This window comes from Eptesicus fuscus, chromosome 7 (assembly GCF_027574615.1).
Source record: "Eptesicus fuscus isolate TK198812 chromosome 7, DD_ASM_mEF_20220401, whole genome shotgun sequence".
Taxonomy (NCBI): Eukaryota; Metazoa; Chordata; class Mammalia; order Chiroptera; family Vespertilionidae; genus Eptesicus; species Eptesicus fuscus.
This window is the reverse complement of record NC_072479.1, coordinates 104,896,671-104,918,603: the sequence shown is the minus strand read 5'-3', so window position 1 is coordinate 104,918,603 and position 21,933 is coordinate 104,896,671. Positions and strand designations below refer to the sequence as shown.

Below are 21,933 nucleotides of genomic sequence, written 5' to 3'. Positions count from 1 at the left end.
TCGAGTTGCACGTGGTGGCAGCCAGCCCTCCCTCTGACCTGGGCGGCAGCACGGACCCAGCGTCAGGCCAAAGGCAAGAGGACTTGACGTTGAGACACACTGCAAAGGGCTTGGTGCTCCCACGGCCGCGTCTGCAGCACCCCCAGACCGCCAGCCCCTCCGGGAGGAAGTCCTAAGAAGTCCCAAGTCTAAGCACCTACTGTGTGCCAGCCACCAGCAGGGGCGAGGCGGCCCCACCCCAGGACCAGACGACATGGCCATGGCCACACCCTGCAGATGGCCCCCAAGGATCAGGACCCCGTGTTTCCCGAGGCCCAGAGCCTGAGTGGACTCTGACATCCTCCACGCGCCGAGTCTCAGCAGGAAGGGCCGAGGTCCCCCCACTTGCCCGGCTGGCTCTGGGCTCAGCCTCACCGCCTACTCACACAGTGCAGTCTGGAGCTGGAGCCAGGGAGGCCGGGTGATCTGCCCAAGACGGGTAGTAATCGAGCAGAATCCAAACCACGCCCATCTGAGCCCAAAGCTGATCCGAGTCTTTCAGGCTGGGCCGCCCTGGCAGTGGGGTGAACAGGGCGGGGATATGAAGGGCAGAGGGAGGGGTGGGGGTGGGGTCTTAGTGACAACCCTCCCTCCAGAACCAGCCTGCAGCTCATTCAGGGGAAGATGGCCTCTGCCTTCTCCCTGGAGGGACAGCCATTTAGTCCATTGGAACTTGGCCGGCAGGGCGAGCGAGGCCGCAGCACGGCGCCCACCCCAGGTTCCTGCTGCTTCTAGCCCCGGCCTTTGGGGAGACACCCAGTGCCCCGCCCCCAGCTTCCCCTCCTCCAGGCCCAGCACACGCTCATTAGAGCGCCGGCCCTCGCCCCCAGAGGCCACACAGGGCCGGGGACTGCTTATTCAGAACCTTCAACAGCCGGAGCCACGCAGCCAGGCTGCCCCCCGCCCCCAGGTGTCTGCACGCGTGGAGCTGGGCCCGGGCCCGCCGCCTCCCCGGGGCTTCCGCGGGGCGCTGTGTGGTCTGAGCTCCGGCACACTGCGTTGCCTTGAATGCTGTTTTCTCCGTTATGTTCACACACATGCATGTAACTGAACACGTGTGAAAACCGCTCTCATAGTAAACAGAAGATGAACTGGAATATGCTCCCTTTCTCACGTTCATCAGAGGTCACGTGGGGGTGGGGAGGACCACGGTAACTGAAATCAGAAAGAAAATAGTGGTCTCAGAAACGCCCTGGCTGTGTTGAGGGCTGAAAGTAAAGGGGCCACAGTGGGTTCTGGGCGGCAGCGCGGCGAACGTGAGACCTGCAGGTGGAGGGCACCCCACGTGAGGGAACAGAGGCACTCCCAAATGAGCTGCCAGAAAGTGAACGTCGGGGTTCGAGTCCCATGTCTCCTCATGACTGGCCGTGCACCGGAGATGTTCCTCTGCCGGACTCTCCCCTGGGAGTCACGGTCAGCAAGCCTCAGGGGACAGGGACCCTCAAAACCAGATGTGTGACCAGTGTGTGTGTGTGTGGGTGTGTGTGTGTGTGGCCATGGCTTTCATCGGGTTCTCAACCCTAAAAGGCTAATAACCACTGTTCTCCTCAATAACGTGGAGAACCCCCGGCATCATGCACTCGACAGAAGGAAAAACAATTTTATAAAGGATATTAATAGTCCAGATGAGATAGGGGACCACAGTGGTTTAAGTCTAAGGAAAGCCCCGGCCAGTGGGGCTCGGTTGGTTGGGCGTCATCCCATTCACTGAAAGGTCACCGGTTCGATTCCCTGTCAGGGCACGTGCCCAGGTTGCAGGGCTCAATCCCTGGTTGGGGTGAGTACGGAAGGATCAATGTTTCTTACATCAATGTTTCTCTCTCTCTCCTCCCTCTCTCTCTCAAAATCAATAAAAACATCTTAAAAAATGAGCCCCAGCTGGTTTGGCTCAGTGGATAGAGCGTCGGCCTGTGGACTGAAGGGTCCCAGGTTCGATTCCAGTCAAGGGCACATGCTCAGGTTGTGGGCTCGATCACCAGTAGGGGTTGTGCAGGAGGCAGCCAATCAACGATTCTCTCTCATCATTGATGTTTCTATCTCTTTCTCCCTCTCCCTTCCTCTCTGAAATCAATAAAATATATTTTAAATAAAAACAAAAGTCTATGGGAACTTCAGGGAATATACCCAAAAGAACTGAAAGCAATCTCAAAAGTCTTTTCCTTGTGTTCATCTGAAAAGCCAAACCATCCCCCTTAGTGCGTTGGCCCCACTGGCCGAGGAATTATCCCATAGTTGAAGCCAATGTGTATCAGTCATTAGATAGTTCCAACATTTCATCCAATTTGTGGGACTAAAATTAAGCTATCTGAAGTTCATTCTGCTCCAAGTGAAAAACTAGCATTATTGTGAATGCTACTCAGCTAAGTTCAGTTAAAATGTTGAATAGTAAAGGCCTTTTTTCTTGCAATGATAATCTATATATATAAAAGGCTAAGTGACCAACCGGACTACCGACCGGCCGGTACATATGACGCACACTGGCAATACAAAAATGAACGTTGGCTCGTGCATGTGCAATACATATAAAGCTCTCTCTGGCGCCAATTGCACGCGTGTATTTCAATATGTCCTTGTTGATCGTGAATTTGGTTGACACTTCTAACCAATAAAGGGCGAATAGCAGTATTAAAATATTTCTTCTAATTAATTTCCTTTCAATGTGCACAAGTCCGTGCACCAGGCCACCAGTACTCATATAAAATTGGATGTGGCCCAGCATACAGAGACTAACATTCTTGGTAAATTCATTACCCCAAGGAGCAGAAAGGCACCTGGAACTGGATGTGGTTAATAATTTCATCCAAACAAGCTGTGAAATTATACCAATTGAATTAAAAATCATAGTTGTCAAAATTTTACAAGTATTTTTTTTCAATCCTCACCTGAGGATACATTCTTATTGGGGTTTTTTAGAGAGGAAAGAAGAGGGAATGAGAGAGAGGGCGCAACATCAATTGGTTGCCTCCATTACGTGCCCCAACCCAGGACCAAATCTGAAACCTGAGTATGTGCCTTGATCAGGAATCAAACCCTCCACCCTTTGGTGCACTGGACAACTCTCCAACCGAGCCACGCCGGCCAGGGCTTCAAGTATGTTTTTCATGGAGTAATTGAACCACAAACATTTTGTGACAAAGCTGATGTTATATTTTTTTTAAAAAAACCTTCCGCAGGGCAGTAATGTTTTTCTCTATGCCCCTCACCAGCTGGAGTTTGGAAGTTTAAGCCTTTACAAACCAACTTAAGTGTCCTAGCCACATCGAACAGGTCCTCTGAACTGGCACATTTTGCTTAAATTCAGTTTAAAACGAAGTACTGGTATTCACCAACCAAAGCACCAAAAAACCCACAAGCGTCAGCCTTGGAGTCATTTAGCGAAATGCAATCATTACAAAGTTGCAACAGGAAGCAACTCTGTGGAAGTGAGGGAGGAAGCAACTTGGTCTCACTGTTCTCACAATCAAATAGGAGACAGACTAGCAAGAAAAAATAACCAAATTCAATACATTCGCATGGGAACCCCGAATGCATGAGTCAGAGACCCCCACTTACACCAGAGGTTCAGAGACAGGAAGGGGAAATGGGTGCATGTGGCATTCCGAGCTGGGGGTGAGGGAAGCTGTCTTGGGGGCTTCGGGTCAGCAGGTCCCTAAGAGCAGCTGTTCAGCAATCAGTCTCCCTGCCAATAGATAGGTTTCCGAAGGCTATCTGCAATGATCTCTTATGGGCAAGGCCGGACTCAAACTCCTCCAGATAATGGGGGGCGGGGGGGGCGGGAGACAGAAGTTTCTCTTCAGGGCACAGCACTCAGTCGCCTGTAACTAATAACCCGCATGGCCCTGGGCTCATCTTGGGGTGGCTCCATCGGAACCCCCACAGAAGCAACAGAACTGGGGAAACTGAAATGTCCGAAGAATGATTTCCAGGTTCTGTAAGGACACCTTGAAATGCTTGGGCAATCCCTCCACCTGTAAGACCCCCGCCCCCCGCCCCCCGGGTTAACGGCACACAGGTGCACTCCGGTCCAAATGTGAGGGCGCTGAAAGGCCCACTCCGCAACCTGAATGCGGTGAAACTTGGGACCGGGAGCCCCTCCCCTCCGAGGGCCGGCGGTGGCTCTGCAGGCACCAGCCTGGCCACACGCGGCTCTGGCCTCAGTTTCTCCTTCGGGCACTCGGAGTCTCTTCCGGTTCCCACCGCTCCCGGCATCCCGCGGGGCAGCCACGTGGGAGAGAGGAAGCACCGCCCCCCAGGCACGCGTGCGCACAGCCCGGCTCGCCGAGCCACCAACTCGCCCCGCCCTCGCGGGCCCACGCCACGCGCACGCGCACTCGCGCACGCGCCCCTCGGGCGGCTGGGCTCTCGGTCCCGGATCCCGCCCCTCGCGCCTGGCGCCCGGGCTGCCCGCAGCGTGCGCTCCGGCGGTGGGCGTGGCCGCGGGCGGCGGGGGGGGGGGGGCGCCCGGAGGGGGCGGGGCCGCGGAGGGCTGAGCGGGGAGCCCCGGCGGGGGAGGCGGGCGCCCGGCGGTGGGCGGGGCGGCGCTGGCGGGCGGGCCGAGGTGGGAGGGCCGGGCCCGCGGGCTGCGGCGGCTCTGGGTTTGGCGCTGGCGGAGGCGCCATGGAGGCGGACGCGGGGCCGGTGCCGATGCCGGAGCCGGCGCCGAGCTCAGAGCAGGGCCCGGACCCCGAGGAGGTCGCGCGGGCCGAGTTCGCGGCGCTGCACGGCCCGGCGCTGCGCGCGTCGGGGGTCCCCGAGCGGTACTGGGGCCGCCTCCTGCACAAGCTGGAGCACGAGGTGCGGGCCGGGGCCACGCGGGGAGGTCGAGGCGCCGGGGCGCGGGCCCTGGGCACGCCGGGGGCGCACCGCCTGGGCCCTCGCACCGGGAAGGGTGTGGTCTGCGGGCCGGTCCTCGGCGGGGAACCGCTGGAGTTCGGCGGCCGGGAGGCGGGCTGGGTCCGCCTGGGAAAGGCTGGGCACGTGCGGAGGTGTGTGTGTGTGTGTGTGTCGGGGGCTCGTGGTGTCCCCGCCGGGCGGGTCTCGGGGAGTTGGGGGCGGTGTGGATGGACGAGGCCGGAGAAGCTGGCAGAGAAGAGCCACGAGTCCCGCGATGACCGACTTAGACTTTGCGTCCCTGGCAGGTTAGGGGCCGCCTAAGGCGGGGCCTGTACCTGTGGCCGGTCCCGCCAGCACCGGGGGCTGCCAGGGCCGCGCGGAGCCTGGAACTAAAAGGAAGCCTGGCCCCTGGGGTGTGCCAGGCCCTGCGCGGACTGCGCCGCCTCCACGCCCAGAGCGGCCCGGGAGGAGGAAGAGGCATTACCCCCATTATACAGCTGAGAAAACTGAGGCTGGGAAAGAGGGGGTGACTCTCCCAAAGTTTGTCAGAACTGGAAGCTTTCAGCCACTGCCTCCCTCTGGGAGAACAGGAGCCCCGTGAATTTGTGTGGCTTTAATTCTCGGTCATAAAATGTTTTCATCTTCCTCGTTTGACTTGAGCCTGACTCGCCCTCATTTCGCAGATTAAAGAAAACAGTCTGGGAGTTGGAGGACAAACCTAAAGGAAAATGAAAAAGGCCTAGATATGTGTAGGTTCTCCCGTTTTGTGGGGACAGCTCCTTTCTGCTCACCAGCTGCTCTGGCCTGGGCCTCCAAGTGGGGGGGGGGGGGGGGGGTCTTAGCTAAGGGGTGGCCCCTGGTTTGGGGTAGTTGGCCCAATGCTGAAGACAGGCTAGTGGGTCCTTCTTAGCTGGAATCAGGCCCCTTCTCAGGGGGCTGCCCCTGGGGCTGAGGCAGACTGAGCGGTGTGAGTGATGAGGGGAACTCCAGAGCCAGGCAAAGGGTGTCCCCGAGCCTGGACAGTCCCCTCTCTCAGTCTCTGTATCTGCAGCGTTGGGGTTGGACCAAGTGCCTTCCTGCTCCAAACACCGGCAGTCGCTGTAAAAAAGATACAATGCCAACCGCAGACAGAACATACCTATCTTTTGTAACAGTGAAGTCCTCCCCCTACCCCCTCCCCAAGGACTTGCCCTCAATTCCGCCTGCATTTCCTGAGCACTTGCCCTGGGGTGGGAGGGGACCCCTTGGGGGGGGGACCCCAGCAGTTGGTTAGGGTAAAAGGTCCTCACCGCTCCAGCCCAGCCGGCCTCCCTGGGCAGTAAGCTCTGACCTGGGTCCTCCACCTAGAAACCGGAGTCCTGCCTGGCGGGCGGCTCCGTTGGTCCGAGCGTCCTCCCCTACACCACAAGAGGTGGGGGTCTGATTCCCAGTCGGCGCACGCACCTAGGTTATGGATTGATGCCCGGTCTGGGCGAGTATGGGAGGCAACCAATCAGTGTTTCTCACATCCATGTCTGTCTCTCTCCCCCTTCCTCTCTCATATCCATAAAGCATCCTTTAAACACACACACACCTTAGAGGTCGGCAGGGAGGGCCGGGAAGGCGTGAGATAAGTTGCCACCAGGGCCCCCTCCGCCCTGCCCGCCCTGCTCTGGCCAGTGTTTTTCCGTGGCCTCGCTGCCACTCTGAGCGATGGGCAGGTGGTGAGTCACGGCTTTGCCTGACCCACCCTGCAGTCATTGTTTCAGGGGAGCCCGCTGCTTGAACCCAGCGGCACAGGCACCTGCCCGCAGGGATGGAGTCCCCCCGTTCCATCCGCAAGGCGCTGACCCTGGCGCCTGGCCTCGAAAGAAAGGTCCCTTGGAAAGGCTGGGGAAGCGTTTAAAATGAAAACAAATTTCAGCACTTCCACCGGGGAGGGACTGGTCACGCCCACCCCACAGCCCGGGAGAAGCCAGCCCTGAGGACGCCCTCAGCCCCCAGGCCTTAGGCTGCCCCCACTGTGCACCCTGGCCTCTGTCTGCCCCCACTGTGCACCCTGGCCTCTGACACTGCCCCCACTGTGCACCCTGGCCTCTGACTGCCCCCACTGCACCCTGGCCTCTGACTGCCCCCACTGCACCCTGGCCTCTGACTGCCCCCACTGCACCCTGGCCTCTGACTGCCCCCACTGTGCACCCTGGCCTCTGTCTGTCCCCACTGTGCACCCTGGCCTCTGACTGCCCCCACTGTGCACCCTGGCCTCTGACTGTCCCCACTGTGCACCCTGGCCTCTGACTGCCCCCACTGTGCACCCTGGCCTCTGTCTGTCCCCACTGTGCACCCTGGCCTCTGTCTGTCCCCACTGTGCACCCTGCCTCTGTCTGTCCCCACTGTGCACCCTGCCTCTGTCTGTCCCCACTGTGCACCCTGGCCTCTGACTGTCCCCACTGCACCCTGGCCTCTGTCTGCCCCCACTGTGCACCCTGCCTCTGTCTGTCCCCACTGTGCACCCTGGCCTCTGACTGCCCCCACTGTGCACCCTGGCCTCTGACTGCCCCCACTGTGCACCCTGGCCTCTGTCTGTCCCCACTGTGCACCCTGGCCTCTGTCTGCCCCCACTGTGCACCCTGGCCTCTGTCTGTCCCCACTGTGCACCCTGGCCTCTGTCTGTCCCCACTGTGCACCCTGGCCTCTGTCTGTCCCCACTGTGCACCCTGGCCTCTGTCTGCCCCCACTGTGCACCCTGCCTCTGTCTGTCTCCTCCGTAAAATCTTCCTGAGCCCCCCAGGCCCAGCACCACTTACCCGGCCCTCAAACGGCCGAGCTCCCTGGGCAGGACCCTGGGTGCTCACCCTCACGCCCCGAGGTGCCTGTGCCCGGGTGGCTGCAGCTTTCCGACTGCTGGGGGAGTTTTCCATCCTTTTTAAATAATGGTGAGAAACGGGTTTTCGGGAGAGTTGGCCTTTGCCGAGTCCCTGCTGTGTGCCAGGGGCTCCTGTGCACCGTGGTGTTGGCCTAGCCGGCAAAGCTGTCCTGGAAGGCGATGGTACCCCCCGCCCCCGCCCGCCCGGTGCCAGGCCTCGGAAGTGGAATGCTGGGAGCGGGTGCTCGGAGCACTTGCTGGGCTCAGGGTCTGGCTCTTTGTTTCATCATGAATCCTCCCAACAGCCCTCTGAGGTGGGTCCTGACATGCCGATGGATGGATGGGGAAACTGAGGCGCGGCGTGGCTCGTTGTCTCGTTCGAGGTCACGTAGCCCGGCTCCAGAGCACGCAGGGGCTGACTCCTCTTCACCCGCTGCACGTGGCTGGCAGTTGTCCTTTGCCAGGGGAACTCGGGTGCCGAGGCCTTTATCTTCCTGGCCCGGACCTCAGGAGACCAGCCCCGACCCCAGGTCACGCTTCCTGCGGGCCTGGCTGCTGGGGGGGGGGGGGGGGGGGCTGGTGCGGTGGCCACAGGAGCTCCGACACCTGTTTCCCTCTGGGTTTTCTCAGCTGCTTGGTGAGTTCCTCTGCTGAGAACAAACTTGGGGTGAGATCCCAAGATCTTGACCTTCGTTTGCTTCCAGTGTGACCGGAGCCACACACACACACACACACACACACACACAGCTTCGCGTGCGACTCGTTTTCCCTGTGCGGCAGGGGCCGGAGCAGACAGGATTCGGACACGTTCCTGCAGGCCCCCTTCTAAGCATGGTCCTGCGGGGTAGGCTGGGTCCCAGTTCTGACTGCTCTCTTTAGGAGCCTCAGTTTCCCCACCTGTGAAATGGGTAGATGGCGAGCAGTAGGTCCTGCTTCTCCTGAGGGGTTTAGTGTGACCTGGAGGCCGGGAGCCGAAGTCCGGCCGTGGGGAGGGTTCGGGGCTGGGCGACCCCTGACGCTCGCGCTGTGGTCCCAGGTGTTCGACGCGGGGGAGATGTTCGGGATCATGCAGGTGGAGGAGGTGGAGGAGGAGAGTGAGGACGAGGCCGCGCGGGAAGCGCACAAGAAGAAGCCCAACCCGGGCAGCGAGCTCTGCTACAAGGTCATCGTGACCAACGAGAACGGGCTCCAGGCGGCCGACCCCAACAGGTAGGCCTGGGTGGGGCGCCGTCACCGCGTGTGGCTGTCAGGGCCGGGCTTCCTTTCAGAGGTCTCCCCAAGGCCGGGGCTCCTGTGGCCGAGGCTGCGGCGGCCCTGGTACTGGTGGCGCCCCCTGTGGGTCGTGTTCCTGAGCGCAGCCTCCGTGGCACACCGGCCACAGTGGTCGCACAGCAGGGGATGAGTTCTGGTTTGCTGATGAGGAGGCGGGAAGGACTTCTCCAGGGCCCGTAGCTGTGGAGTGTGGGTGTCAAACCCATTGCAGTCTTAGTGGGGGACCCCGCTTTTACAAGACGCCTGGCCTCTCCCCGTCTCCGGAATCTGCGTCTCCGGTGGCGCCTGGGACCCAGCATGTTCTCTGGGGCTTTGTCCCCAGGACTGAGGAGTGTGGTCTGGTTGAGTCCGAAGGTGAGGACACCGAGCCCAGAGCAGGGCGGGCCTTGTCCGGGGCCACAGGGTGGACAGGGCAGAGCTCAGACCGGACCCCAGCTCCCTGCTTCCCAGGGGCCGCCAGCCAGGACAGGCCTGCAGGTCCCTCTGCCCGACTTCGCTGGCACCTGGAGGGAGAGCCCTGTTGGCCTCTGGGAGTCGTCAGGCCCATGTCCGTGCTCTTCAGGGAAGGGGCTGCCGCGTCCGCCAGCCCAAGGTGGTGCGAGTGGCCACCCAGGTCACTGCAGCCCCGGCACCTCCGCCGCCCGCTCTGATGCAGACGCTCCCGGCCCTTCTTCCCCACGGAGCTCAGCGCTGCCGGCCTCCACCTGCGCCTGCTCCGTTCCCGCCTGTGGGCGCCCGGGGCCCAGGCCCAGGGCATCGGGCACGTGGTACCTCAGGGAGCTGTGCACTGCGCCACGTGGTCACGAACTCCAAGCGGGAGGGCAGGACGCACCTTCACTTGCTTTAGGGCAGTGGTCGGCAAACCGCGGCTCGCGAGCCACATGCGGCTCTTTGGCCCCTTGAGTGTGGCTCGGCGTTAGAACCACTTCTTCAAAATAGACTCGCCCAGGCCGAAAACCGACTTCTGCGCATGGGCCACGAAGTTTCAATCGCACTGTACTGTGTGCGCCCGCACGTGGTATTTTGTGGAAGAGCCACACTCAAGGGGCCAAGGAGCCGCATGTGGCTCTCGAGCCGCGGTTTGCCGACCACTGCTTTAGGGGATCCAGAGTAACTGTCTTCGTGTCCGTGGGGAAGGTCCCAGGACCCGCTCGGATGCCAAACCCCCGGCTGCTCACGTGCCCTGGATAAAGGGCGTAGCACAGGGCGGGCAGGAGCAGGCCTGCAGCTGGAAGTCCGTGAAGCAGCTTATTCTTGTTATTGATTAGTTATTGTGTTGCTTTCCCTGCGAACAGCTGTAACCGCACTTTTATCCCCCCTGTGTTTGCCTGGAACCTACCACACCCTGCGTGTGTGGAATCACCTCTAGGTTACTTATAACACCGACTGCAACCTAACGTGTGTAAGCTGTTGTGCTCTGTGGTTTAGGGAACAGGGGTCAGTGTCGGCACATGTTCCGTACAGATGCCCCCCCGTAGGCCTGACCACAGCACGGCGACCCCGGCGGGCTGCACATGTTCAGCCTGAGGTTGCTGAAGCCGAGGCTGCGGAGGGCCGGCCGGCTGTGCGAGCTCAGAGTCGAGACTGCCGAGCCTGCCAGGGAGCATGCCAGGCCCGTTCACCTGTTTGTGTGGGGTCGGTGTCCGGCAGCCCTGTCCTGGGGGCAGGAGGGCGGGCATGGCCTCGGCCTCAGCCTCACCCCTCCGCGCTGTATGGGCGCCCTGCAGCTCCCCCGCCCCAGGCCCCTCCAGGGAAACCAGGGTGTGGGCTGCCGGCGTCCTTACGTGTGGGGACCTGAGGCCTCGCCCGAAAGAAGGCCGTGGTGCTTCCCAGGAGGTGCCCAGAGGGCCCGGCGAGCGTGATGAGCTCCGCGTGGCGGCTCCTCCGAGCACCCGCCCGCTGCCGGCCGCCCCGCCTGTGCGTTTGCTGCGCTGCCGTGGCCGGGCCGCAGGTCCAGGAGCGCGGCGAGGGGCAGTCACTCCGTCAGGGTGGTCGCCGTAATAATCCCGGCGCACAGTCAGCACTCTGTGCTCCGCCTCCTGCTGCTCCATCGGCCGGGGTGGGACGTAGGCCCCTGTCGTCCTGGTTTAGAAACGGGTGGAGGCATGTGCCCCGGCCACACCGGGAGCGGTCGGTGGAGCGCAGGTCCAGGCCACAGCCCCGGCCGCTCCTCCTCCCGTCCCCTGCTGCTTCCCTTCTCGCGGTGCCCGCGTGGCAGCCTCACGCCGTGGCCTGTGCCTGCAGCATCTTCCTCATCGACCACGCCTGGACGTGCCGCGTGCAGCACGCCCGCCAGCAGCTGCAGCAGATCCCGGGGCTGCTGCACCGCATGGCCAACCTGATGGGCGTCGAGTTCCACGGGGAGCTGCCCAGCGCCGAGGCCGTGGACCAGGTGCTGGAGGAGATGTGGAAGTTCAACCAGACCTACCAGCTGTCCCACGGGGTGAGTGCGCGGGGGGGAGGGGCAGAGGGCGGACACGGACAAGGGCCTTCACTGCCCAGGTGATCAGGGCGGGTGGGCGGCCAGGAGCCCGGGCCCAGCCGGCCTCCACCCCACCGTGAGCCTCCACCCCACCGTGAGCCTCCACCCCACCGTGAGCCTCCACCCCGCCGTGAGCAAGCGCCCCTTCCCCCGTGGCTTCATCGTGGGCCTGTTACTGCCTCGCACCAGCCAATACCAGGGCCCCGGTGTCTGTGTGGATTTAAGCTCACGGGCACACCCGCTCAGACCCCTACCCTTGGGCTGCCTCTTCCCTGGGCCTTCGGGAGACGAGTTGAGTCCTGTGGGCACGTGTCCTCGGCCGTCGGCCCCCTGGCCCCCGCTCACCCCCGGGCTCCAGCCCTCACCACGTGTTCTTGGGAAGAACAAGTTGTTTCTCAGGATCTCAGCTTCGACGTCGCCTCCCCTGAACGACAAGTCTCCCGTCTGCCCCCTCCCCCAGCCCCGGTCAGACACACAAGACCTCACACATCCACGCCTTGTCTCCACGCGCCTTCAGCACACGGCAGTCACCCCGTCTCAGCCTGTGTCCTGGTCTGCCAGGCCGGGCCACGTCCCGGAGGCCCTGTGTCCAGGGGCCTGGGGTCTGCGACAGCCGCTCCGCGCTCAGAGCGCCGGGTGGTGGGTGCCGGGTGCGTGCATGGGCGGAAGGGGCGGGTGGTGGGCCGTGGACGAGGGCCGTGTCTCCCCACAGACGGCCGAGGAGAAGGTGCCGGTGTGGTACGTCATGGACGAGTTCGGCTCGCGCATCCAGCACGCGGACGTGCCCAGCTTCGCCACGGCGCCCTTCTTCTACACGCCCCAGCAGGTGGCCTACACGCTGCTGTGGCCCCTGCGGGACCTGGACACGGGCGGTAAGTCCGACGCCCGCCCTCGGAGGTGGCCAGGCCGTCCCCTGCCACCCCTGATGGGCCCGCGCGTCTCGCTGCAGAGGAGGTGACTCGGGACTTTGCCTACGGAGAGACGGACCCGCTGGTCCGGAGGTGCATGCTGCTGCCCTGGGCGCCCTCCGACCTGCTGGACGTCAGCGCCCGCACGCCCGAGCCGCCCGCCGAGTACTACCAGGTGCGACCTCCCCCGCCTCCCTGCCCTGGGCCTGTAGCCTGGAGGTCCAGGAGCCCCCTCCACCCATCGCCAGATGTTACTGAGTGACGCCAGCTGCCGTGGGGAGGGGAAGAGGGGGAGCGTCAGAGACAAGGGGCTCGGAGCTCAGGCCCGTGGCTGCACCCCTTGGTCGTCGGCCCGAGCCCTGCCTCCGGCGCTGCCTCTGGGAGCCGTCCTCTCCGAGGAGCTGGGTGCTGGGCACGGTGGTCAGGGCGCTCTGCCCCGTCTTCGTTCCACATCTCCTGACCCCGCCCTCCCCGGGCACAGGGAGACGCTGTATTCAGACGCGTGCAGCGCACTCAGCTCCGGGTGCAGGAGCCCCGATAAGGAGCTGTCCCTGCGAGGGCGGCAAAGGTGCTTTAGTCTGTGCACGGCCTCGGTCAGGGCCCCCCGGGACACACCGGCCCTCACAGGTGCCGGCCTGGTGGTGAGCTCAGTGCAGGGCCCAGTACGTGGGGGCCGGCTCGGGAGCCGGGGATAGTGAGGCCTGGGGGGAGGGGGCGTGGGGCCTGTGGGAACACAGCCACTGCCAGGGCCGGGCAGGGCTTAGCGCCGGCCCCTCCCCTCCCCCGCCCTCTGGTCCGCTGCCACTGCCTGCTGTCGGCCGGTCCCAGCGGGAAACCGGGCAACGAGTGAGCCTGTGCTCAGCCGTTCGGGGGCGCCCGCTACTGTGGTCCTTACAGTGGGACCGACAGTCCTGTTTTTGCCTTCGTTGTACCGAGGATGAGGAAACTGAGGTACAGAGAGGTTAAGTAACTTCCCAAAGGTCACACAGCCGGTGGGAGAACCGGAGTCCAAAACCAAGGGGACCGGATGGCTTCCGAGCAGAGGCCACACGCCTCTGCCTCGCTTCCCCCCGTCTTGAAGCCGCCTTGTCCCCCGGCACGCAGCCGCTCACGGAACGCCTCGGGCTGTGGGGAGCAGGGAACGCGTCCCTGGGGTTACTGTGGGACGTGCCGTGTGGTGCTGGCGGCTCTGGGTGCTGCTGATTGGCAGGCGGGGTGCAGCGGGGTTCTGCTGGTACTTTTCCCGCGGATTCTGGGTCATCGCCAGCGGAGATGGAACTAGCCAGGCCCAAGACTCCGCCACCCTTCTCGGTTCAGAGGTGTTTCGGAGGCTCGTACGGTGCATGCGCCTAGTAGGTGCTTAGTAAACATTTGAAAAGTGAGTGAAAGCAAAGGAGCGAGGCTTAATAAGAATGGCTGAGGGACAAAGGCTGCCTGATCCTTTTTTAAAAATGTGTTTATTGATTTCAGAGAGGAAGAGGGGGAGAGAGGGAAACATCGATGATGAGAGAGAATCGTTGATCGGCTGCCTCCTGCACGCCCCCCACTGGGGATCAAGCCCACAACCCGGGCCTGTGCCCTGACCCGGAATCGAGCCGTGACCTCCTGGTTCACAGGTCCACGCTCAACCACTGAGCCACGCCGGCCGGGCAAGACTTCCTGATCTCAGTGTTGTTAGAGGGACGTGAATTAAAATGTCTTTTTTCCTTGGGTCGCCCTCTACTGGCCAGGAAGAGGGATGAGGCCCAGCCCTGAACCGCGCTGGTGGTTTGACCAGACGCCCCATCTGGCGGAGGCTGTGCCCTGGGCCTGGTCGCCTGCTTAGTTAGTTATCGCCGGGGAGCCAGCCGCTCCAGCTTCCGACAGCAGACACGTACCATCCCACACCGTCTGCCGGGAGGCACAGCCAGGCGCCAGCCGGAGCCGCCTCCGGAGGCCTGGGCGCGGAGACCTGCTTCCACGCCGGCGGGGTGTGGCTGCTGGCAGGAGGCCTCGGGGCCTCCACGGGCTGCTGGCGTGTCCTCGCGGGGTGGAGGCTCACTGCGCTCAGAGCAGGTGACCCAGGAGAAGGGAGGAAGCCCAGGCCTTGGGTGAACTTGCACAATGTTGTTCCACTTCCTGTTGGTTAAAAGCAGCTCATTCAGCTCACACACAGGGGAAGGCGAATGAAGGCCTTCTGAGGGAGGTCAGAGTCGGGGGGCGTGTCCTAGGCCACCACGCTGCTCAGGCTGGGAGCACCCCTCCCGGCAGGCTGGGCACCTGCCGCTGGGTGTGGAGGTGGATTGAGAAACGGGCTGTCCAGCAGCTGCGGGGCCTCGAGCCCAGACCCCCAGGCGGGGCGGGGGAGGGGGGGGGCGGGGGGGGGCGGAAGCTCTGGGGAAAAGCTCCACATGAGGGCAGGGTGTGCCCCCAGGTCCTAAGCCCTGGGGTGCCGGGATGGGGAGGCGGGGCTCGTGGCTTCCTTTCTCGAAGGCCCGTCTCCACTCCCACGTCTCTCCTTCCAGGCCATTTTGGAGGAGAACAAGGAGAAGCTGCCACTGGCCATCGATCCGGCGGTGCGTCCCAGCGGCCACATCTTCAAGTGCGTGCCCTCCGCTTCCGGCCAGACTTCCCGGTCCCGTTGCGCTCAGACAGACCTCCCCCTACCCCCCCCCCAGTTCCACGGCTCCCACAATAGCACCCACTCAGTGAGGCGCTCCTAGGCCCGCTCTGTCTTGGGGCCCCGCGGTGACTGAGATGCCAGAAGTGGGGTTCTTAGGGTCACAGAATGCTACAGGCAGTGAGGGGTGAGCGGGCCCTGGAGGGAGAGTTTAGAGTCACCTTGAAGGACAGGACTCGGCTGTGAGTGCGCTGGTGGCAGGCGGAGGACCCCGGAGCTGGGTCCGCCCCCGCCCTGTCCTAAGGCACGGAGTGTCGTGTGCCGACGGCTCCACGCGAGACTGCTGTGCGCGCCCAGGTTCTCGGTGTGTGTTCTGGTCCCGGAGTAAACAGCCAGGCCCCACGGGCTGGGAGCCGTGCTGGGCACCTCGGAGGGCAGCTGCGGCCAGGGGCTGCGCCCCGTCCTCAGGTGTGGGCTGGCGGGTGACATGAGGCCAGGCAGCAGGCCCCAGCCGGCCCCGGAGCAGCGGATGCTCCATTCTACAGATGAGGAAGTGGGGTGCAGAGCCCCACCCGCCCTGTGGACAGGCTCCAGGCGGGTCCCGCTGGGCGGGGACTGGCCTCTGCTCCAGTGGGGCCCCTCCAGCTGCCCAGACCTGGTCTAGCCAGAAAGCAGCACCTCCCCTCACCCCGCCCACCAGTCCTGGGGGTTCCTCCCGCTGCCTGGCCCTCATCCCCTCTCCCGAGGCCCACTGCCCAGCACCCCTCCTCCTCCCTGAGCTGCTCCCTGCCCCGGTCCTGCCAGCAGCCCCGCCCCGCTCCTCTCTCCTCCCGAGCCCCTCCCAGGCAGGCCTCCTGCCTCCACCTCAACCCCAGCAGACAGGCGCCCAGGTCCTGACCACACCTCTGCCCGGGGCCAGGCAAGGCGGGCACAGCGAGCACCGGTGTGGGAGGGGCCTTGTCCGGGGCACGGGCCTGAGCAGCACCCTCCCCTGGGGCGCCTGGGGCGCCGGCTCCTCTGAGGGTCAGGCTCCTGGTGAGCCTGTGGGCAGCGGAGTGTTGACCGGTGCCTGTGTGTCCGCGGAGGGAAGAGCCGTATTGCACCCCTGGGGTTACCCCGTTTCACCCTAACAAGGCGGCCCCTTCCAGGTGGGAGAGCGGGCTGTCAGGGTCCGAGGAGCTCGTCTCCACGGCCAGGCGGGGCCCCTGCCGCCGACCAGCCCTCTCCCTGCAGGGTCCACACGGACGTGCAGCAGGTGCTCGGCCACCTCACGCACCCCCGCTTCACCTTCACGCAGAGCGAGGCGGACGCCGACGTCCTCTACAACTTCTCACACTTCAAGGACTACAGGTGAGGCCCCCTCCAGGCCCCGGGCCGCCCCCCGCCCCCCACAGCCCCTGAGCCGGTCCCCCCTCGCCGCAGGCGGCTCAGCCAGGAGAGGCCGCACGTGCTGCTGAACCAGTTCCCCTGCGAGAGCCTGCTGACCGTGAAGGACTGCCTGGCCTCCATCGCACGCCGGGCGGGGGGCCCCGACGGCCCGGCCTGGCTGCCCCGCACCTTCAACCTGCGCACCGAGCTGCCCCAGTTCGTCAGCTGCTTCCAGCAGCGGGAGAGGCGGTGAGCCCCCACCCTCGTCCCGGGGGTCCCACCCGCCGTCCCGGGGGCCTGGCCGAGACCCTCCGCTGTGCAGGGTCCAGGCCTCGCCTCCTGATCCCCAAGGCCCCGCCTCTGACCTCTGCGGTGATGTGGCCTCCCTCAGCCCCGGGCGGGGGGGGGGGGGGGAGGTGGGTGTCCCTCTCTCCCCAGGTCCTGGGGGCCGTTGCCTGGGAGGGGGCCCCAGGCACAGCCCAGCCTCCCTTCTGCTCCCAGGGGCGAGGACAACCACTGGATCTGCAAGCCCTGGAACCTGGCTCGCAGCCTGGACACCCACATCACCAGGAGCCTCCACAGCGTCATCCGGCACCGCGAGAGCAGCCCCAAGGTGGGTCCGCCGCGGGCGCGGGCGCTCGGTGCACAGGCTGGGTGGCCACTGGGCGGGGGACAGGTCTAGCACCCCCACTCCTTCCCCTGCCCTGCCAGCAGGGAGGGGCCGTGGCCGTCCGGTGAAAGGAGGGAGCCCGGGTCAGAGCCGTCCTGGGTGTATCTGACCTCGGGGTCCCCACACGCTGCGCCACGCGTGACCGCACGGTTGGAGGGAGGCGGCCGGGCCCAGGAGCCCTGGGCCCTGGACGGAGGTGTGCAGTGCACGGCGCCAGGCGGCAGTGCCGGGCGCTGGAGGGCGCAGAGCTTGCTCCGGGCAGAGGCCGAGGCGAGGGGAGCGGGCCCAGCGCCGTCACTGCGGGTCCCCCTGGGACGCGGGCCGGTGGGTTTCAGGCTGGAACGTGTGTTCAGTTCCCAAAAGCTGAAGTGGTGGGACCTTTCCCTTCCAGTGAACAAAGGAGAGAGAAGGGAACCGTCCCAGGCTGGACGAGGGTCCGGAAGGGCAGAGGAAGGAGAGCCGGGGTGCAGGTCCCTCCGGGGGGGGCGGATTAGGCTCTCCCCTGCCGAGGTGCGGGGGGACCCCCGTGAGCCTGGACTGTGCCCTGCAGGTGGTGTGCAAGTACATTGAGAGCCCTGTCTTGTTCCTGCGAGAAGACGTGGGGAGGGTCAAGTTCGACGTCCGCTACATCGTGCTGCTGCGCTCGGTCAAGCCCCTCCGGTTGTTCGTGTACGACGTGTTCTGGCTGCGCTTCTCCAACCGGTAACGGAGAGACTGGCGGGCGGGGCCGGGCGAGGGGGGCCTCAGACGGGAAGTCCTTGTCCGCGCACCACGAGCCGCGTCCACCACCGTAAGGGACGGCGGCCTCCTTGTAAAACGGGCACCCACACCTGCGGGCCGCGGTGACGTTTACGGGCCTCCGGGGGGTCCCCGTGGGGCCGCGGGACCCACTCGGGTCTGCCTGCTGGTCCTGCAGGCCCTTCGCCCTCACCGACCTGGACGACTACGAGAAACATTTCACTGTCATGAACTACGACCCGGAAGTGGTGCTGAAGCAGGTAGGCACGGGCCCCCAGACGCACCACCTGCTTCCATTCAGACCTCTGAGCACTGGGGGAGGGGAGCAGCAGGGCACAGGGTCCCACGCCGGGCGGGGGGCTGGGGGGGGGGGGGCGCTGGCCTGTGACCCTGCCTGGTCTCTCTGAACGCCCCGCACTCTCCGGGCGCCTGGAGCAAAGGGGCATCAGGGCAAAGCTCCTTTCACGGCTCCGTTCATGCAGCAAACCCGTCGGCCAGCGCGCCCCTGGGGCAGGTGGGCACAGCCTGGCGGAAGCAGGCGGCTCTGGGCGGAGGGAGGAGGAAGGGGCCGCAGCCTCGGTGCGTTATCCCACAAGCCCCCTCGCCTGCGGGGGTTACCCCCACACAGGCCTGCCGTGCCTCCTCCCTCCGCCAGGGGCCGCTCCCAAATGTGGAGGCACTTCTTTTTTTTCCTTTTTAATATGTTTTGATTGATTTCAGAGAAGGGAGAGGGAGAGGGAGACAGAAACATCAGTGATGAGAGAGAATCATTGCTCAGCTGCCTCCCGCACGGCCCCCACTGGGGATCAACCCTGCGACCCGGGCCTGTGCCCTGACCAGGGATCGAACCGTGACCGCCTGGTTCACAGGTTGACGTTCAGCCGCTGAGCCACGCCGGTCGGGCTGAGAGGCCCGTCTTGAGTCTGTTCAGCATGAGCTCATCCCTAAACAAGGCACACGCCTGTTTGCACATGGAGGTTTTTGTGTGAACAGCACTCTCGTGAACAAACCCCTGCGCTGCTCTTGCTGAGCACGTTTTAGGGTTCGTCATTATTGTCCGTGCGGCTGCAGGCATTCCTGTCCCTCACTGGCTAACCAGCTGGAGCTCATTCCCGGGTTTCCCGGCTCCTGAGCCTGCTGCCCTGGGCCAGGCCTGAGGCCCCCAAGGGCCGGTGCCGCGTGCACCCCAGCAGGGCGGTTGCTTCTTGTCCCTCTTCCTGTCCGGGGCTGCGCCCACGGGTCCCTGGGAGCCTGAGCGCTCACCGGGCCCCACGACGCTGTGGGACGTTGTCGCTGGGGGAACTGTCTTCCCGCTGCATCGAGGACGTGTCGTCCTGGGGCCCGTTTTCCTCTGGAGCCCCCGTGTGTGGGGACACGTGTCCGGGAGGGCGTGAGCCCCGGGCTCCCGTGGGCAGCCCATTGGGCGTTTCTGGGAGAAACCCGAAAAGCTGCTGCCCCCGGGCCGTGCAGACACGGGTCCCAGGCCTGTCCCCAGCGCACTGACACGGACGGGGGCGCGTCGTCCCGACCTCACAGCCTGCGGAGCCCTCTGCGGGCACTGCCCCTGTGAGGCCCGCAGCAGCCCTGCAAAGTAAGCCTGCTGGGCAGGGAGCATCGTCCCATTTCACAGATGAAGACACTGAGGCTGCGAGAAGTACATCTGTGTGTCCAGGGTTCAGACTCGGCTCCTGCCTCCCTTGTGCCCCGAGGGGGGGGGTGGGTAAGCTGCTGGTGCTAACCTGTGGCCCCAGCGAGAGTCCGAGGCCCCCGTGGAGTCAGGGCAGCGGTGATGGGCCCTGTGTCTGTCGCAGGTGCACTACGACGAGTTCATCCCTGAATTTGAGAAGCAGTACCCAGAGTTCCCCTGGAGGAGCGTCCAGGTGAGTGCTGAGCGAAGCTGAGGGGCCAGGGCCTCTGTGTGGGCCACGTGGGGGTCTGCCTCCTCCCACCGAGGTCAGGGAAGGGACGGTGAGGTGTGGACGGCGACTGGGAGAGCCTCAGGGCACCCTTGGGCAGCAGGCGGCCACAGCCCTGCCTGTCCCAGGAGTCGCAAACCTAAGGGGGCATCAAGGACTCCGCCGGAGGTGCAGGCTGGCCTCCACGTCCCCGGGTGAGCGTGGCAGTGCCCTGCACACCGTGGTGCAGAGGGAGCCGGGGCTGGAGGCAGGAGGCAGGCAGGTGGTGCCGGGATTGGGGGCAGGTGTGGGCAGAGGCGGCTTCGGCCAGGCCGGGGGAAACAAAGGATGGAGGAGGAGGTGACTCGGGCCCTTTGGGGGCTGGGGCTTGGGAAGGGGCAGCAAACCCCACACGGAGAGCCGCTCCGGGCAGCCCTGACACAGCCGCCTGGTCCCCAGGCTGAGATCTTCCGGGCCTTCACGGAGCTGTTCCAGGCGGCGTGTGCTGAGCCGCCACCCCGGGGCCTCTGCCACTACCCCTCGTCCCGGGCCGTGTACGCCGTCGACCTCATGCTGAAGTGGGACAGCCGTCCAGACGGTGAGGGTCCCCACCTCCCAAACCCTCACGCACCCAAAGCCCGTGTCCAGAGGGGGCGTCGCTGGCCAGGGCTGCTGGGCCGTCCTTTGCCAGGAGACCTGGGCCTGGGGAGGCCCGTCGCTCAGGGGCGACAGCCTGCGTGATGGAGAACAAACGGGGCAGGGGGGGGCACCCTGCTTCCTGGAGGCTCAGGAGAGTCGGGGCCGGGCCCTCGGGTCCTTCCGTGGAGGAGGCCCCAGGCCAGGCCGAGGAGCGGAGCCCCGGGCGCTCCCAGCAGTGAGTGCCTGCGCTGTGTGCCCTCAGGGCAGCGAGCGATGCAGCCCCAGATCCTGGAGGTGAACTTCAACCCGGACTGCGAGCGCGCCTGCCGGTACCACCCCACCTTCTTCAACGACGTCTTCAGCACCTTGTTCCTGGACGAGCCCGACGGCTGCCCCGTCACCCGCCTGGTGTAGGCGCCGGCCCCGGGCTCTGAGCCGCTGCTGCAGAGTCCCCTCCTCCCGGGCCGGGCCGCCAGGTCCCGCTCCCACCCGGGGCGCAGGGCCTCCCTGAGGCCGGAGCAGGCCGTCACCCCGTCCCGGCCGCGTGCCCGCGCTGTGTGCACCCCCCACCGCCTGTGCGGTGTTGCTCAGCCCCAGCTTCATCGCCGAGTTCGGGTCCTGGCGTCCATATTTCCCGGGGCGTTAGCGAGAGGGGCTCTGGGGAGTGTGACGAGGTGTCCCCAGAAACAAGGTCCCCAGGAACGCCTGTGGGAGCCCAAACGTCAGCAGGGCCAGCGGCTCTTGTCCAGTCTGTTGAGGCGTCGTGGCTCCCCCAGAGCGGGGCCAGGCTCCCACCCTCCCCTCGGCCCGTGTGGCAGGCGTCCCCAGAACACCTCGGGGACCTGCTTGCCAGACCCAGCCTTCTCGCACCCCCATTCTCCCCCCCCCCCCCCAACTCCCCAGAACCGTCACCAGCAAACCTGTGGCCCCAGGGCAGCTGCTGATGCCTCGCCATCCAGCAAGGGCAGCCGTCCTGCTCCCCGTGGCCCTGGCCTCCCTGGACGGCAGGGGTCGCCCTCTCTGAGGGTGGGTGGCGCTTGGGCGAGGGGACTTGGGGCGAGGGGACCGGCGTGGGCAGCAGAGCAACAGGCAGGGGGCGGCTTCGAGGGATGATTCCACCGAGAACTTCGCGTCAGATACATCCTCCACCAGAGTCCAGGGTCAGACGTCGGATTATTGTTACTCTTTCGTTTATGGGAAGAAAATATAAAGTTCTCGTTCGTAATGTCGTTTCTGAAATGTGGAGTCAGATGCCAGCTGTAGCCGCAATGCGCCTGCCCAGCTAACGGGACAGTGGCGGGGGCCTGCTGTGTGTGTGTGTGTGTGTGTGTGTGTGTGTGTGTGTTTCATTCTGAAGCCAAGAGAAGTCCTTGTAGTGAGACGGCACCAGCCCGTGCCTCCCATCTGCCTGTCCACCCTCTGTGCTGACCGGGGCCGAGGCCCGTCCATGAGCCGAGGGGAGGTCTCGCAGGCGGGACAGCGCCTGCTTCCTCCCGGGAGAGCGGCTGGCGTCTGTCCCCTCCTCAGCGCCTTCGTGCCCTGGCCTCCCTGTGTCTGGGTCCCGGGGCCACAGGCCTGGCATGCTCTGCCAGCGGCTCTCCTCCTGGCTCAACCAAACTCTCCAGATGTGAGACCCGGGAGGAGA

General features: G+C 64.5%; 1 protein-coding gene across 1 annotated transcript; it reads left to right on the top strand.

Annotated features, from left to right (window-relative positions):
* The first annotated feature begins 4,607 nt into the window (after window positions 1-4,607).
* TTLL12 (tubulin tyrosine ligase like 12) lies at window positions 4,608-21,511 on the top strand. The gene is made up of 14 exons (XM_054719615.1): window positions 4,608-4,833; window positions 8,754-8,926; window positions 11,234-11,432; window positions 12,184-12,343; window positions 12,421-12,554; window positions 14,884-14,960; window positions 16,212-16,328; window positions 16,401-16,595; window positions 16,848-16,959; window positions 17,567-17,718; window positions 17,933-18,014; window positions 19,566-19,634; window positions 20,109-20,247; window positions 20,551-21,511. Exons 1-14 carry the CDS (start codon window positions 4,657-4,659, stop codon window positions 20,700-20,702), a joined length of 1,938 nt encoding a protein of 645 aa, XP_054575590.1. The 5' UTR covers window positions 4,608-4,656; the 3' UTR covers window positions 20,703-21,511.
* The last annotated feature ends 422 nt before the right edge of the window (window positions 21,512-21,933 follow it).

What these genes read in the sequence shown, in the direction of transcription:
- TTLL12 (XM_054719615.1), top strand. Translation starts at nt 4,657, where the DNA reads ATGGAGGCGGACGCGGGGCCGGTGCCGATGCCGGAGCCGGCGCCGAGC. An exon ending in CCCAGCGGCCACATCTTCAA is followed by an intron (nt 14,961 to 16,211) that starts GTGCGTGCCCTC and finishes CTCTCCCTGCAG; the next exon opens with GGTCCACACGGACGTGCAGC. An exon ending in CGGAAGTGGTGCTGAAGCAG is followed by an intron (nt 18,015 to 19,565) that starts GTAGGCACGGGC and finishes TGTCTGTCGCAG; the next exon opens with GTGCACTACGACGAGTTCAT.